The 17,521-nt window shown below is 41.4% G+C and overlaps 3 protein-coding genes across 7 annotated transcripts in view; 1 reads left to right on the top strand and 2 right to left on the bottom strand.

Moving 5' to 3' along the window:
- Positions 1–377: 377 nt before the first annotated feature.
- On the bottom strand, positions 378–6,721 carry LOC116384390 (uncharacterized). Of its 3 annotated transcripts, XR_004212808.1 has the most exons (7): positions 6,534–6,721; positions 6,189–6,290; positions 5,078–6,061; positions 4,812–4,975; positions 4,384–4,626; positions 4,034–4,243; positions 2,402–3,783 (listed from the first exon to the last, which is right to left on the bottom strand). XR_004212808.1 is itself a non-coding variant. In XM_031848999.1 (5 exons), exons 1-5 carry the CDS (start codon positions 5,314–5,316, stop codon positions 3,596–3,598), a joined length of 1,044 nt encoding a protein of 347 aa, XP_031704859.1. In that variant the 5' UTR covers positions 5,317–6,000; the 3' UTR covers positions 2,402–3,595. The 3 variants fall into 3 exon arrangements, 1 of the variants encoding a protein (XP_031704859.1); XR_004212807.1 differs by lacking the exons at positions 6,189–6,290; positions 6,534–6,721 and adding an exon at positions 378–514 and having other exon boundaries at positions 2,733–3,783; positions 5,078–6,000; XM_031848999.1 differs by lacking the exons at positions 6,189–6,290; positions 6,534–6,721 and having other exon boundaries at positions 5,078–6,000.
- A 678-nt stretch (positions 6,722–7,399) lies between these two features.
- Positions 7,400–16,734, bottom strand: smad2 (SMAD family member 2). 3 transcript variants are annotated; one of them, XM_031848997.1, is made up of 11 exons: positions 16,566–16,734; positions 15,062–15,503; positions 13,507–13,596; positions 13,098–13,291; positions 12,160–12,294; positions 11,777–11,839; positions 11,133–11,186; positions 10,759–10,971; positions 10,496–10,633; positions 10,033–10,177; positions 7,400–9,728 (listed from the first exon to the last, which is right to left on the bottom strand). In XM_031848997.1, the coding sequence occupies exons 2-11, from the start codon at positions 15,295–15,297 to the stop codon at positions 9,605–9,607; spliced, it is 1,392 nt and encodes a 463-aa protein (XP_031704857.1). In that variant the 5' UTR covers positions 15,298–15,503; positions 16,566–16,734; the 3' UTR covers positions 7,400–9,604. The 3 variants fall into 3 exon arrangements, with proteins under 3 accessions (XP_031704857.1, XP_031704856.1, XP_031704855.1); XM_031848995.1 differs by having other exon boundaries at positions 9,605–9,728; positions 11,765–11,839; XM_031848996.1 differs by lacking the exon at positions 16,566–16,734 and having other exon boundaries at positions 11,765–11,839; positions 15,062–15,297.
- Positions 16,735–17,159: 425 nt separating this feature from the next.
- Positions 17,160–17,521, top strand: part of lrp13 (low-density lipoprotein receptor related-protein 13) — a 10,490-nt gene continuing 10,128 nt past the window's right edge. Inside the window, exons 1-2 of the mRNA XM_031849390.1 lie at positions 17,160–17,254; positions 17,371–17,521. The exon at positions 17,371–17,521 is cut by the window's right edge and continues 5 nt beyond it. Coding sequence (XP_031705250.1) covers positions 17,197–17,254; positions 17,371–17,521 — 209 coding nt within the window. The 5' untranslated portion in view covers positions 17,160–17,196. The remainder of the gene's footprint in view (positions 17,255–17,370) is intronic.

Below are 17,521 nucleotides of genomic sequence, written 5' to 3'. Positions count from 1 at the left end.
TCTCTCTCAGCGACATGTCTCCGTCATCGTCATCATCTATCAGCACAAACTCCCTGAGGTAAACCAACCCCACCCCATGGAGGCTGTGGTTCTCTGCCGATTCCTCCAGGGTGTGAACATCCACAAAGGTCAGAGTTGAAGTCTCTGTCAGGGTCTCATGTGGGTCTGTGGAGTTGTCCTCTGGTCCTGAGTATGCTAGGCTGCTGGAATCCATCATCCATGGGGAGTTCCTCTGAACGCTCTGGTCTTTCATGCTGTACCTCTGGTCCTGGCTGTTAGAAATGATGTCTGGAATGGAGGACATCTTGCCTGTACCATCTCGGCTGGTAACCCGGTCTCTCCTGGTGTGACAGCCATTTTCTATGGCATGACCGTTTCCAGAATACATCTTAAAAGCCACACTCTGGTAGTCATGGTAGACCTGCACACCGCTGTTCCCTGGTGGGGAAGAGAGGGGGATGCTGGCAGCAGTGTTGCCTTTTCCTTGCTTCTTCATGTATTTTTGTTTGCTGCACTGAGACAAAAAAGAAAATTGAAAATAAATACTTGGCCTTGGAAATAGTAGTTTGAAAAAAACTTAACTCAATATCTATTTACTAGCCAGCTTTATTAATGATGCTACAGAAAGAGCTAGTAAGTAGACCTTCAGTTAAGATTAACAATTACATACCAACTACTTTGTCACATTTTTGCAGGTGTGAAGCAGTCAGGATAAAACTGAGTACCTCAAAGTCTGAGGCCTTGGTTCTCTGATGGAAAACAGTGGATTGCGCCCTCCGGGTTGGGAGTGAGTCACTGCCCCAAGCGAGGGAGTTCCAAGTATCTCTGGGTCTTGTTCACGAGTTATAGCAAGATGGAGTGGGAGATGGACAGGTGTGGTGCAGTGTCAGCAGTAATACGGGTGTTGTATGAATATAGGTAGTGACTGAAATGAGTTTGGGTAGTGACTGAAAGAATGAGAGAGATAGGGTGAGGAGCTCAGACATCCGGAGGGGGTTCAGAGTAGAGCCGCTGCTCCTTCGCGTCGAACGGGGCCAGCTAAAGTGTTCCTTTGATCACTACATATATCCGATCACTATCCAATCGGGCAGATCTCATTTAAATGTCAAGTGTGGACACACAAATGTGGACATAGCTGAGTTCCAATCTGGCGCATCTTATTGTAAAAGTCACATTGAAAAGACAAGGGTAACCACAGCCAAAGGGTCTTGAGGGTCGTAAAGTGTTGGGCCATCATGAACCTCGAGAATAGCTTCAATGCTCCTCAGCATTGTTTCCACTGGAACTCTACTGGAGAGATGAATACCATTTTTCCAAAAGATATTCCCTCATTTATACGTAATGATGATGGCGGTGGTCTTGCACGCTGCTCTAATATGTCAAATATGTGTTCAACCGGGTTGAGATCAAGTGACTATAAAGGCTGTAGCGCCATTTACATAATTTTCATACTCATTATTGAATGATTATTTATTGAGCTCTGTATTTTGCACTAATCTATTCAGGGTTTTCCTTTAATGTTTCTCCCTTTGTATCGCTATAACAAATAACATACACTGTGCCAGACATCACTCACCCCTAGTATACATGGTACTGTTGTGCAGTTGCAGCATTAATATTAGTCACATCTTCCACTAACACAGCAACTGGGGCAGGTAATAGCAAATGCAATGGACTTTATGAACAACAGTAAGAGAGAACAAGCTGTCATTTAGTATTGGCCTCTCTGAATAAATAAATGAAGCTGGTACTTTTAAAAGAAGCAAAAATAACTTGAATTCCCAGAGGATCAGCTCTTTGAAGAAGGAGACGGATGAACTCCTCTAAAGTGCTCTAACCAAGGAAGGAGTGTGTTCGTGTCATCTCATCTCTCTAAAAACCACACACGCCCTCCTCTTCTACACACGGAAACAAAAGAGATGAAGTGGTGAATATAGTGGCAGAATGGCAGGTGTTTTAAATGTCCGTACTGTAGAAATCTACCATCAGCCAAAGCTACAGTAGCAGATACTGTTTCTGAAAAGTTCATGTTCAAATTTGTTTTGAACTATACATTACATTATTATACATACACTATTTAAAGAAGAACACATGTGACAAATGACATATTTACATTAAATACAAGATTAAAAGACTCTTTCAAGAGGAGTGTTCCCACTTTACGTCTCTACATGCTGCAATCCACTCTGCACAGGAGCTTAGCTGTCTGACCCTCTTACAGTTGACCGACTCATATGCATGACAGAATCGGGACTCTATAAATGAATAATAACAGCAATGTACAATGTTCAAGCAAGAGTCTACTCCACTCCAGCATGTGGTGGTAGCTGAGGAACAATAGATGAAAAATTGATTTGATTTAAACACACTCACTATATTACCGCTTTAGTTTGCTCTTGGTTGGTGGCTGTTTTTGTCTCAGCAGTGACTATGAGAAGGTTGACAACAGCTTTACCTGTGGCGGAGGGAAATTATACTGACGAGGAGGAATAAGACAATAATGTTGAATTAATCAAAGACCCAAGACTCGCCTTAGTTTGAATTACTTCATTGCCAACCACGAGTTGAAGTATTTAATGAAGTTCCTTTTGTAGGGAGACAGAACATCTGTGTCCCATACACTAGTAGGCTATATATCAATTACAGTGATTTAACAAGAATACAGAATCCTGCATAAAGCTTGATTTTCACAAAAATCCACTTGCATTCAAATATTTAAAAAAATCTTTTACCCTAAGCCTTCCACAGTTGAAATCTTCCCCAAGTTGCTGTTATGAAAATCACATGGTGGAAGTGGGATGAGCCAGCATGTGTCCCTCCGATCTGTAGTAAAACTGGTGAAGCTGATTTCTCCTCCGTCTGGTCGTCTATAAACAGAGACTCTACACACACGCCCTCCCCTCATCTTATAAACTACAACTGCTCAGTGTGCAGGGAGGCAGTCACGGGGACGCTCTACCCATTTAAATCACACCACTATTTATTTCCCCCCACCCCCAAGTTCAACGAATTTAACATTCATGGCTGCACATATTTTCACCTGGAAACAATCAGTATCTACATAACACAACATGAACGTTCACTTATCGGACAATTATTCTTATTAAAGAAGGAATGCTAGCAGCCAGTTAGCTTAGCATAAATGCTGGAAACCGAGGAAACAGCTAGCCTGTCCAAAAGTAACAAAATCTGCCTACAAGCACCTCTAAAACGCACTAACATGATTCCTTTTTATGATTCCTTCATGAAATGTTACAGTGGTGCAGGGATGCATGGCTTCACATTCACTGACTGTGTTCCAATAAATAATACAGGAGGACAGACCTTCACACACAAGAAAGCTGCAAACTGGAATAACAGAGGGGTCAAATATTGAAAAGTCTTCCTTCCCTGTAGGGATGGTGTCTGCATTAGCCTATAGTCAACCGGTAGACATGCCATCTGACAAAGTGCTCATGTACAGTAGATCTATGAAACATACAGCATTTCATTGATTATACAACGGGTTATCCAAATTGAAGCAGAACAAAACAGAAAGAAAATCATTTATTGTGTATTGACGAAACTACAAATATTAACCGTATAAGTTAGTCAATCACCTAGAAATCAATCCCATCATGTGAGATGCGTTGCTCCCATGTTGCTGCATGTGGAAGCTGAGGTCTTGGGCAGGAGACTGATCCCCGTTTTTCTCCCAAATCTTGATTTTCACTCTGCCTGGTACCAAAAGAGGCTCCTTAAATTCGGCAGTGACGTTGATGGGAGCAGTGATAACTCCAACCCCTGATGACACAACAGAGCAATGAGAAGATGTCACCAGTATGGCTCGAATCATTTTCACAGCAGACATGTTGACTCTCCGTAGCAAGAAAAGGAAAGAACAGAGAAACAAGAAAATGTCTGGTTTCCTTTTTAAAAAAAATATTTAACAGCAAAAATAAAAGCTTTCATGAATTGGTTCCAGGTTAAATTACTACAGTGTTTCATCAACCTAACCTATCAGTAAGTTTTGTCTTCTCATAAAATCGTTTACCTTTGTGCTTTTCTATTTCAGCCAGGCAGACAGACAGCATCCAGAGACTTGGTGCGGTCTGCGATCTGGAGCCAAAGAGCCTGGCCGATAGAGAGAGGAGCCGATAGGGTGAGTAGTCAGAGAAGTACCAAACACACTGCAGTCCGGTAGTCCTGGGAACTCTGACCTCTATCTGCTTCACATTTTCTGGCGCAGGTTCATCTGGTTGGCCTGTCAAGTGACAAATGATCAGAAACAGAAAGAGATAGACTTTGCTTCTGCCACTAAAAACACGACTACAATAATTGGTGTTTGTTGCGTGAAAATGAAAAAGCTGAGATCTAAGCAGAAATCACCAGATTATTGCTCACATTCGTGTGCATTCTTGGGTAAGCATCTGCTGGCTTTGTGGAGCCCGTTTTTGGACAGCAGTGTCAGGACGCTTTCCCACACTGGGCATCCGGTACGAGAAGTGGCACACAGACCGATGTCGACCTCCACCCCTGCATCAATTTGCCGGTACTCCTGAACTCTGACCTGCAGCATGAACGGACCCTTCTTCAGTTCATCAACTGGCTGGAGGGTTTTCAAACTCTGACGCACACGAAACAGACCTGCAAAAGAAATTCACCATCATATCACCATTTTATTATAAGCATTCATTAAATCGTGGAAATTAGGGCAGTGGGAATTATCCAAATGTATTCAACATGTGTGTTCTAGTGTATTAGACAGCTTACAAAAAGATCAGCTTTAATCATCTGTTTAAAGAGACCTGCTGATGTGTGTTGTGTCTTACCTGCTGGGCTGAGTCTGAAGTTTTCATCAGTTAACACCATAAGCAGCAGTCTGCGGCAGAGGATCTCTGGGAAGCACACTGGGATGTCTCTATATTCTGTGTCTGGATAATCCCAACCATAACCTGCAGCATCGCAGAAGCTCCTCAACAAGGGAGTCTCCAGCCTTTTAAAGACAAATACGCTGACTCAAAATGTGAATGACCAGCAGTCTACTCTCAGACAGTTTAGTCCCGTTAAAACTTCAGCGGAAGTGGACCGTGCTTACCTGCAGTTGAGGACCGTGTAAACAACTTCACGCTTCCTTGTAGATGCTGTGTGCAAGTAGCCTGTCCTCCGAGTCAGAGCTTTGGACACACATTTGATGTAAAGGTACACAACACTTGGGAGTCTCTCGTTCAGTACATTTGTTTTCAACAACTTATAAGAGCAGTAAATGTGAACATAAACTAAATACACACAAGATACAGAGAGCGAGGCAACAATGGAACTCTGTGCATTACCCATTATTACTCAAATTAATTATTACAATACAACGCCGTGGGTTTAATAAATGCATTAGCAAACATCGCTACATTTTAATTCACTAATGTATTTAATTTAATTGTAAATCGGTCTGGACTAAAGAAGTAAACACAAACACGAGCGGACATCAATGTCCACGACACTGTCAAAAGTACGGAGGGCGAGCTGGGACAAACACAACAGATTCGACTATTTCAGGAAATGAGAGACGTAAATACACTTAGAGAGAGTTTTAAAAACATCTTTTCTTTGCCAGCATTTCAACAATCAGAGCACGTATACAAAAATTAATTTACATGTTTTCAGCGTATACATTGAAAACATTATACAGTCAGCTTCCACGTGAAAGTTATTTTATTTTTTAATATATATTGATAGTTAAATCATAGACACATTAAGTGTTTAATATTAAGCATTTTATTGTGCTATTCAAAAGAAGGATGTTAACCATTCTAAATAGCTGCATGTATTTATTTTGAATTACTGTGCTGTACAAAACAGGCCTTGATAAATATCCCATGTATTGATGTGAAATATTAAATTATAATATCCCCATTCAGGCTGACAGGAGACATGTTGTGAGTCAAAGTGATCCAATGTTTCTGCAGAAGGTTTCCTGAGGTGATGGAGATGTTCTCCCGACAGCAGACTGGTTTGTCTCCTCTTCCTCCTCATCCAAACAGAAGCAGCAGCACTATGCAGACTGCATTCACTGCAATCAACGGCACTGTGGAGCAAAATAAAGATAATAGATGACACGATGAGAGCCAAGAGGAGTCCCACTGGGCTCCTGTGTTACTCACCGTTACACAAACTGTGTGTAACACCACACATGGTGCCAGAGAGACACTAACCTCTCATCACTGTCCTCACAGAGCGGACCAGGTTCATTAGCTGCACTTTGACGCCTGGTTCATCACCAAAGCCTCCGACACTTTGATCTACTCCCCAGCCAACTAGAGATGGTTAAAACACACAGAGGGATAGACATGCAGCTTTGTTATTAACACAAAACATTCTTTATCAATTATTAGAGGTTGTACCTCTAAATAACACAATCCTTCCCCTATAAATCCTAATTGTTTAATGTTTTTACAACTGTTTTAGTTAGCTGTTAATTAAGTTACTAACTAGCTAGCTAGCATTAGCTAGCTTAATTTATATTTCACCCACACACACTTTAAACTACATCCACTTACTTTTACTAAGAAATCTTTCTTCGTGCAATACAGCGACAGCATTGACGCACAGGATTGCTGCTTGAATGAGAGAGTACACAGTAAAAGCCATGTTGTCTTCACAGCTAAGCTTAGCTAGTGGTGGGCTAACAGACAGTATTTACCTCTGACGTAGCCTACGGTGGCTGAGGAAGGTCAAACCGAATGACAGCGTGCGCTTGTCAGACAGATAATAGACACACAAGTCTACTCATGTAGAGTAAAAGTACTTAAAAATATGACTACGTACAGTAAATCCAGTTTACAATAAATATAATGTACTTTAAATGAATCAGTAGTGGGATGTACACCCTTTACTACAGTAGTAATAACACAATGTGAAAGTATTCTACATCCTGCATTCAAAATGTATGAAAGCACAGTTCCCATTGTCTAAGTTAGCATTACCTGAAATAAATATGATTCTTGTGTCTGTTCACAGTGCAACTTCTTTAAGAACTTACGTACTGTTAAGTGGTTCTATTTGTAAGAAAAGAAAGATTCTTTGTATGTAAAAAACAAACTAACTGGTTGTCAGATATATGTATTGGGAGTAAAAAATGTTGCTTCTGAAGTCGAGCAGAATTAAGTAAAAATACAATTTAGAAATAGAATCTCAAATGTGTACTTAAGTACAGCCCTGGAGTAAATTTAGTTAATTTCCTTCATTGTTAAAAAGTGTAGATATTGTCAGCTACCGTTTATCTGTACAACTCTTTAAACATACCGTAAACCACCCTGCTTAGAGCAGCTGTTACTGCAGACTAAACCCATGTTACCAGTCTTCAATTGTGTTTTCAGTGACAAATATCCTTAATACATTCAAGATACGCACACAACATAAAGAATCATGAGAATAAAAATCTTTATTAGTGTTTTGAAGTATGAAGTCTGCATAATATGCCACACGCCTGAGAAGCTTATGGTCAGAAAAAAAAAGAAAAAAAAGAAGAAAAAAAACCAACTGCTCTATCAATACCGCCCTCTACTGGTAAAACAACTGCGACATCTACTGTACTGACTGCTTTGCAAAAAGATTACTGTTAAATACACACATACTGTACTACTGTTATGTATATGTACGTCTGGTCCACGTCAGTTTCTGTAATGTATTTTTTCACATTCATATGTTGTAGGCCAAAGATAAAAACAATGTAACACTGGACCCTAACCCATGGTTCAGTTCCCCAAATCCAAATGTCACTAGGTGCACTTAAAGTACAATCACTAGTGCCATAAGGTAAACACATTTACATCAAAAAGAAGGGAGGGGAGGAAACATGTTAAACTCGCAACAGCCACGTAATGACAATAATGGCAGAGTTTAATAAGCCAATAAGTCTTGTTGTAAATACTGTATTTTATAGACAGAACAAATACAATACACACATTAACACAGAATGTCCTCGTGTGCAGGCACATTCACTCTTCTTTTCTCATGGAAGAAAATCGCTCTCTCCACCCAGGTTTCTGTAACATTTTAAAAGCCAATTGTATCTGGTTACCCTTAACCCGCTTGACTAAGCACCAAAAGGCTACAAGAGGTCACGTGTGTTGTTCAAAAAAAGTGAAGAGATGACTGACTGAATGGCCATTACAAAGTTTTACATGCCTCTGGAATCATTAAAACCACTACAGGGAAGTAGATTTGGGGTTTCAGTTAAATCTGTGGGTTTGTGTACTTTAAATGCACCAGATTTCTTTGGAAAAACAAAAGGATAGAAACGGGCTACACATCATGTGGGGCAGTGAGTTTTTTTTTAAAGTTTTTTTTTTACCAAGACAAAGAGCTGCAATTGTAAATAAATTCAAACTAAACCTTTTGGGTAAAATAAAGGAATGCTCCATGCCCTCCATGTCACTTTAGAAACAGCTGTGGTCTTGAAAATATCACTTTAATAAAAAGTGAACGACAGAAAATTTTAAGTATATTTATATATAAAAATACATGAGAATACAAAAAAGTAGCAAAACAATGGGGATATAGGCTAAAAACAGAATGAATTCATTGATACCTTCAATTTCTCCTGGTGAGAAGTTTAATGCTTCACCTTGGAGAGCCCCAGGACTCCCAGTGTCAAGTCAAAAAGAGAAAAACAAAAGAAGCTTTTGACAACAGCTGATGTTCTCTGGTCCCTGCCCAGTGCACCTTGCAAAGCCTGGCTAACATCTCATTAGCTTCCACACCAGGCTGTTCAGTGGGGATGTAAATCAACTAAACCAAGGACATGTAGAGTGCCATATAATGACAAAGAAATAAACTACATCCAGATCAAGTTTGCAGTTCGTTTGGGGTTTTTGGAATTACTTACTAACATTCCTATTTGTCCATTAAGAAGTGCGTCTTATAACGACACACATCAAGAGTTACAAAAAAAGGGCCATTCTTCCGAAGTCAATTCAAATTTTATAAACACATTGTGGCGTTTCCTTCAGAGGAAAGCGGCCGCCAAGGCCATCAGTTCTTCACCGAGCCACCTCCCCCCTGACAAAAGATGGGGCCAAGTTTCCCAGAGAAAAGTAAACTTAGGTTCAGAACAATGGTTGGGGTGGGCTGGAACAAAATTCATTTAGCATTCAAGCTTGTGTTACTCATAAAATCAATCTTCAATACTGAGAAAATATTCACAGATATTTTTGGTATTTCCCCTACTTCCTGGACTAAAAACCAATATACATTTTATTTGTACCACAAATAGATCTAATATCAAGGATTTGGGGAAAAGCAATTTAACAAGGTGCATGACATAGATGGGTAACAAAGTGCCAATTCTTTTTTTTACTGAAAAGTCTGTATGTGTGTGTGAGTGCAACAGTGTAGGTGCATTTGTTTGTTTGTTTGTTTGTGTGTGTGTGTGTGTGTGTGTGTGTGTGTGAGAGAGAGAGAGAGAGATCTGGAACTGGGCCACAAATACTATGAATGTTACAGAAAATTCATTCTGTGGGGTTTCCATTTTTTTTTTTTTTTTTTTTTTCATGAAAGGACTCACAAGTTTGGAATTTAATGATCATGTAATGGGGCTGCGTTTTTTTGGGGGCGTTTCTTTAGCTGTTTAGGACATACTGGAGCAGCGTGCAGAAGGAGAACCCATCTGGGTCAGAACCTTGTCCAGCCACTGCAGGGGGCCGTTCAAATGCAGCTCAATCCAGCAAGGAGTACTTGTGACAGTCTGCCGCCTGGAAACCAAAAATGTACATTTCAATGTCTGACGTCTGTGCTGACACAGCCTCGTCACTCCTTACAACACGAGACATTTGATGCTTCATGCTAATACCGACGCCAAACTTGACTTAAGTCTTCTGTCCAAGACCATAACGTGCAACTCTTGTGTTTAGGTTGAGTTTGTAAAACATTAGTCAGAATCAATCCCTCATGTAAAAGTTTCAGATAAATTTTCCATGTCGCGATATGCTACGACAGATAAACAATTATACACCGATTAAAAACAGCCAAATTGACTAAAGCGGTGGCAGTGCTCACCTGTACTCGGCTCCCCAGCCTTTGACAAAGCTCATGCGGATGGTGCACATCCTGGTGAGCTGGTAAACCGCCTCAAAGCCCTGGTTGACCGACTGAGCCAGCAGGGCCGCAAATTCCTGGTTGTTGAAGATTTTTAGATTACAACCTAAAAAAGGAACAAAGAGGCAAACAGACCAGCTGTTAATGTGGGTTCACAGCCAACATTTTGGCCTTTGGTTGGCTGTGATCATTGTGTGTCTGTGGCTAATTATTCCCCAGAGTTTCTGTGGTGTGTTGGGCATCATTGGCTCTGGTTGGCCTTGACCGGAGGCATTTGGCAGCACCAGAACCAGAAACAGCTCCACACATATATTCATGACCACAAGCTAGCCAGTCTATACTTTTTTTTGTTCTGTGGGTACCTCATTGTCAATTTCAGCACATTCCCCAAATTGCTACACAAGTGACATCTTCAGCACCTTACCTGGGGGAATTTTACACACTGTTGCTGGATGCCAGCCATACCGCTGGTTGCAGTTTGGACTCTGGACAAAGATGGCGCTATCACTCAGGCACTCAGCAAATACCTCCCCTCCAATGTAGTAGAGTCTAACTCCTCTTCCTGTGAACGCAGACAGAGAGACGCTAGAACACAAGATCTGACTTGATCAGTGGCACATTTTGAAAAAGCTAGAACAAACTGTGAAGTGGCTAACAGATGATTGGTTACCCGATGCCGTGCCATACCTATGTGCCTCCGGGTCATCTCCACAGTGGCATTCCTGTTGACATTAGACAGCAGACCCAGGCAGAAGCGCTCAGAGTTTGATGGATCTGTGAATCCGTCCACTGTCAGCGAGGGCTGAGAGGCGTGAAACGTCTCCCCCACGCGCTGGTTCAGCTCGTAATAGGCTATAGAGCACCAGAAGGCTGGCTCAGAGTAGGTCACCGGCTGCAGGTCTGTGGTAGACGATCGAGTCAGTTAAGTTTATCTCAATCATCTCTTTTTGATACAACACTGTTCATACGTGGAGGAAAATGTTTGTGTATATAATCCAACTAGACCCTGTTACGTATTACTACACGGTATGCTTGCATGTTCTGTATTGTTTGCATCTTACCCATGCTGTGATTGACAGGAGACAGAGTGCTGGGGGAGAGCTCTGCTGGAGAGCCTGACAGAAACAAGACAACAGGAAGTCATTGATATGGATGGGTTCACATTAGACCGTAACATGGGAACCAGGTGGGTCGGATCAAAGGACTCTGATGAAAGTGGTGGCTGCCCTGCAAAAGAACGCCATAATGATACTGTGAACCTGCTCAATTTGCATGAGAGTGATGCAGAGATGATGTTTACTGTTACAGAAACATCCCACAGCATGCTTTGTTGAGATCATACAGTTTAAACTACAAATAAATGGATGTACAAAACAATAAGTAGCCTGCTGCTGCTGTTATGGTTATCATTAACAGCATACTCTGAGGTAGTCGGGTCAAAATCAATATCTGTAGTTAAGAAATTCCAAATCTCTAGAAGAGGATCTAGTCTATGCAACATGATACAGGTCTGTTGAAGCAAAGGAGGGAGTTGAGGATAAAGTCTTTCTTTTGAGTATTGTCAGCCGTTTTGTTTATCACGTAAGCATCTTTAGCAGATGTTTTCCATGAAAACATACATTTGACTTTGACCTTTCTGGTGAGGTGAGGCAGACTCACGAGGAAAGGAGAAGGAGTTGCTAGTCTAGGGTACCTGTGTCCATACTTTGATTCATCTGTTGATCGCTGGCCTCTCCATCCTCACTGATGTAGCCCGGTGGAGGCGTTTCTGTTGAAATAACGGACAGAAGGAGCTGTGGCGTTATCATATTTTAATATGGCTGTTTAACTTACTGAAATAATAAAAACATAATGTCAGTAATATTGTTTTGCTGACGTGATGTCATTAGTAGAAGAAGAAATGTACGACAAGTTTCTATTTGATTAATACAATACCAAATACAAACTAGATGCCATGTAATACACTGCACCCATTAACCTACAATAAGAGTTTATTCATTTTCAGATTTCATTTTGTACATTATGTAACCCTTCAGTACATTAGTCAGATAGAGTCCCTCCTCTCCGGTGCAGAGATGATTAACTCACCTGGTATATAGTTGTTTGGCGGTTCGATTCCTGCAGGGAAGTTTGTGTTCTCAGGTATGGAATGAGTGTAGTCGTCCAGAGGTGGCAGCTCTGGCAGGATTTCTGAGTGTCTTGGCACAAGAACAGGAGGCAGCACTACAGTGTTGGGCAAAAGTGTCAGAAGAGATGAGTTAGACACTTATCAGCCATATGCTTTTCAAAAATAATTGTCAGTTGGTTTTGGACTAAATGCATCAAAAGAATCAAGTACTTTGAAGTTTCATTGTTGTGGGGGAAAAAAAACCCCCCCCAAAAAAACCAAAAACTTTGGAACAGCAATAATAAAACACTAGTGAAACCTTAAACTGATTAATAGCTTGTTAGTAAGGCAGAGTGAAGGCAGATTCCCTGCAGATTTTAATATTGGCCATCCCTGAAACTCTTAAAATGACTAGTTTGTGTTTTAGGGGGAACACTTCTTTGCTTTCTTGCTTAGAGTTAGATGCAAAGATTAACATTTGTTCAATACTGTATAAGGCTACAGTCCACAAATTGACTGTTCTTCCCTAAATATTATACAAACTAGATACAATGCATTAACTGGTAGACTTGGACAGAGACGGGCTAGCTGTTTCCAGTCTTTATGCTAAGCTACCTGGCAGCTGGCTGTAGCTTCACATTTAGCATACAGACAAGAGAATGCTGTTGATCTTCTCATTGAACTCTTTGGAAGAAATTCTATGATTGTATTCCTCAAAATGTCAAATTACTCCTCATACAACCAGACCAACACTTTGGCTACTAAGAAGTTATTCTGCATAGACGATGACCGATTCAGTTTAGCTATACAAGTCTCAGTGGGAGCAAACAATACTGCAACAATAATGCAATAGACGCTGCAATACGAAGAAAGGTGCATGTTTTAGGTAACAAATGTCCACTGAACCAAGTCGACTCACCTGGGGTCTCCACCCTCTGGTAGTGGTAGGGGTTGATGCAGACCTCATCCTTCTTTAGATGGAAGGCGTACTCACAGGCCTCAATGGCACGCAGCTCGTGGTGGCTGTGAAGGTCCGGCCATCGCCACAAGCGACAGTAGATAACATGGGGAAGCCCCTTCCTGTGGGAGACCTGCAGGCGGCCATCCAGGGATCTAAGTTGAACAGCAAACAGGAAATGGAGGTAAGATGGGGGAGAGGGGGGTGGCACATAATATGGCAAGGTAGGGGAGGGAAATGGAGATGGATTGGATTGAGTGGAGACGAGAAACAAAAGATGTTCTCAATGTCCGTCACCTCAAACATTGTAATGACAACTCTCCCACAACAAAGTTGTACGCAACGCCATACAATAGTTGATGATAGTCACCTGGTTTGGTCAGGGTAGCTGTATAGGCCTGATGTATCCCATTGTTCTATCGTATTTGGTGTACTCAGTCCCCATATTTCAGAGCAATTGCTGTGCACAGAGAAAACAACAAAACAAATGATGAACATGGGACATGGCTCATTCAGAAATATCAGTATGGGTAATGTAAACATTAAAAGGCCTCTTGGCCTCAAGAGTCTCATGGCAAAAATAAAGACATCAAATTCATTTTCAGCAGTGGAAATGAAAGATGGGAATTTCAAATAAGAGAAGCCTTTTTTTGAGAGAATTAAGGAAAAACAATGACATAGAATCTGCTAACACACAATGAGTGAGACAAAGAGCATTCTTCAACTGCGGCATTGCATCAAACGCTTAAAATGACTGAAAACCTTTTCACTCCAGTCGTTTGTGTCAGAGCTCATCTGGAGACATTCAAACAAACACTAAGACACACAATAGCACAAAAGAGGGGGAAAAGGGAGGAGGCAACCTTGGAAGGAAAAAAAAAAATCTATTTTCAGACCTTCTCAAAACATTCACAAGAAAATTAACAAAAACTTAAAATAAAAACTTGGCATGAGGACAAATGGGGAGTAGTTGCTTCTGAATAATAAATAATTCTGCATATGAAATGCTACAAATGCACAATATTTACTAGACTTAATTACTTTGGTGGGATCTCAACCAACATTCAAAATTGCAATTGTCTGATTCATGACAGGGCAAGAAACCAACTTTTGTCTACCAGCCAATTCAACTGCAGAAAACTAAATGCTTAGAGTAGAATCAGTCTAAATCTTGAACGGATAATGTCAAAGTGACAAGCAGGGTAGACAAAATCCTCAATCACAATCAAAATGTACCAACAAAAGTATGGCTGGTGGCAAAGCCTCAATCTGGCATTATTTTGTGCTTGTAACCCTCTCTTGTGTAGCTATCCTCTCTACTAGTCCAGCCCTCCACAAGAAATAATTTCATTCAGATCGAGCCAGCCACTGTATCTCTACAAACATAATAGTGCGGCCTAGAACAATTCTCAGGCGATAACAACCAGGCCACTATCTATAGACATACAAACATCTGACACGGTACTTGACGGCACATTAGTGCGGAATGAATCTGTTAACGTGGTGTTCCCACCGAGTCTGGGCCATCAAGGCCGGCTGGCTGATAAAGAGAACAACCTCTCTCACCCTTTAAATGTCTCTCTCCCCATGAGCATAATACAAACAATCTGACTGCATGTACAGTAGTAAATAAACAGGGATTTGATGTATTATCAGCTCATCTTTAAAGAGCAATTCATGTTCCACTATTTTGCATCCCAAAACAAACTGTTTAACATTGCAATGAGCTTCACATGTTTGGTAATAATCACAGGAAATTATGAAAACAGCATTAAGACAAGAGAAGTGCAAGATCGGTGTCTGCCACCAGCCCAAGATTGCATGGTTTTATATTACGCAGAGGTCTCAAACTAAGTACACTTGCAGAGACGTGCAACATCAGCACTCCTGATTCTAGTTTGAAGAGCAAGTGTTGGGCAGTGTACCTGGGGATGGTGACACACTTGGTGTTGCAGTTCTGTGTGGTGATAGCTTTCTCCAGCTCATCTAGCTGGCCTGTCTTCTTTAGCTTCTTCACTAAGCTCTTCACAGCCTTCTCGCACCACTTCTCCTCTTGCCCATTATGTTCTCCACCGCCGGCTCCACCTGGGCCACTTGTCGACTTCTTCCAGCCCAACAGCCTCTTCACCACGGGTGGGGTGAATGGCAAGATGGAGGACATCTTAGCCGGACAAGCCGCGAGTCTCCAGAGGACTCAACACAAGCTCTCCCACCCACACACACACACACACACACACACACACACACACACAGAGGGGACCTGGAGCTACAGTTTGGGCCCTTGCTCTGATGTGGCCCCTCTAGTGACCAATGAGTCACAGGGTGGACGCCAGTGCTAGCAGGGTTTATTCAAAAGAGAGGGACAACCTTGGGAGAAAGTCACACACAAAGTACATCATTACAAACAGAATAAAGTACAGAAAAACAACAACATGCAGCCTCATCAAAACAGTATTAAGCATGCAACTTAACTTACTCCTCAATGAAACTTCGAATATTAAATTAAATGGTAAGATCGTTTTGTCAACAGCATCGCAAACATTACACGACTGCCTCTTGTGTGAAGTTAAGCATTTGGTGAGTTGAACAAGCAGAGCTGCTCCTTTGACGTTAGCTTGTCACAAACATTGCTCGACATCCAAGCTAGTTAGCTTAGCATGCAAACTTATAAAGTTAACACACGGCGTGTGAGTCCGTGCCTGGAAGCAATCACGACTAGCGTCTAACGTTGAAGAACACGTTGGATAACACAGTGAACACCATCAATTGAACATGAACACGGAGAGTGTTTTGTGACAGGCCCCCACAGTGCTAACACTAACTGGCTTTGGGAAGGCCGGCTGCTAGCTCTCTGGAGGGAGGGGGGGGGGGGCTGCTTGACTCAAATCACAACAATAACTTCACCAGCGTTAGCTTGCAGAGTGTTAAATAGCAAAAGGCTTAATGGTCTCATCGTTAGCTAAAATCACAAAGCTAAAACCTACAGTTGACGTACCTAAGCAGACCGGAGGCAGTTTAAGGAGATGTCCTCCTCTAGCTAGGTCGGCTAACGTTAGCTAGCTTAACTGAGCTAGCTGCCAGCTTGTTATCAAAAATCCTTTTGTTGTGATCCACAAAAAATCATCCTATGCGCAACAGTCAAGTCGCGCTACTTTGCTACCTAACGTCGGCTTGTCCCGGCTATCATTGATCTAAATACACAAAATATCGCTTCAAGAATTCAAGCACTGTAATGTTGTATTTCGACTTAGCTATTGAGTGTTTGTGACTTTTATTAAAATACAGACACGGCACCAAAATGAGTTAGCATCTTGGACGAACTCTTCCAAACTGAGTCCTGGCTCCCGCTGGCTAACGGACCTGCATCTCTTACACAAAACAACATGCTTCAAAGTCGATAAAAACAGCTAAAAGCATTTCAATAGTTACCCCAGTTTTAAAGTCCAACGCTCCGCTTTTTCAAAGAAAGATGTGCACAGCCCTCTAAACGCCTTGTTGACATAAAAATGCCTGAACTGTATTGTACCGCAGCTAATTTTGACAAGGCTTGAGGGCTCCTCTCAAGTTGCTACCAGTGCTACTGTTGCTAGTTTGTCAGGTTAGGTAGACCGGAACAAAACAACAAAATGATGGTTACGTACGAGCTCGTAATCCCGCCTTCTCAAAAAACTGATTGGAAGATGTAAAAAAAACAAACATGTTTTTGACACTGGTTGATGTTCTTGGATATCTTTATTTTTTATTTGACAAAGTTTATATCTGTTTTTTTACATCTAAGGTTAGGAGGCAAAAGCTATTTGTATTCAGCATTTTCTCAAAACATAAAAAAATGAATTAAAGAATGTCACAGTCAGGTCCAGTGTGAGATTTAATGTTTTTACTTCCGTTTATGTATGATATGATTACCCCAACAGCTGCACAGGATCATCGGACAATAATCATTAGCTCCTCCCCTCACTCAGGTGTTCAATTAGGTTATATTGGCATCACCTGGTAGCCTTATAAAATGCTATGCCGAAGCTCTTTCGGGCAGTTGCTCCGGTTTATTCAGTCTGTGGCAATGGGTGGATGTTTGCTTCTGTGTGCCGTCTTATTACAATTGTCAGGGCCTTTGCAAGGTGAGACAGGTCTACCAAAACTAATTTCTCACCATCTACAAAAGTTTTACAAAAGAGATGTATTATCTGCTATAATTTGTCCTTTACTGGTGTGTGACATTTTGTGATCCAAACAGTTGTTTCAGCTGGAAGCAATTCTTTGAAGTGTGGCCTGGGCTCTCAACTGTGCAAGGATGGCTCTGAGTGTGTCCAATACAAACATGTGTGTGATGGAGAACTTGACTGCAAGGATGGGTCTGATGAAGAGGACTGCATTTCAGGATGCAA

The sequence above is a fragment of the Anarrhichthys ocellatus genome, unplaced genomic scaffold (genome assembly GCF_004355925.1).
Source record: "Anarrhichthys ocellatus isolate YVR2014 unplaced genomic scaffold, GSC_Weel_1.0 scaffold9, whole genome shotgun sequence".
NCBI classification, from domain to species: domain Eukaryota; kingdom Metazoa; phylum Chordata; class Actinopteri; order Perciformes; family Anarhichadidae; genus Anarrhichthys; species Anarrhichthys ocellatus.
The sequence above is the reverse complement of the archived record's forward strand: the minus strand, read 5'-3'. Positions and strand labels throughout refer to the sequence as shown.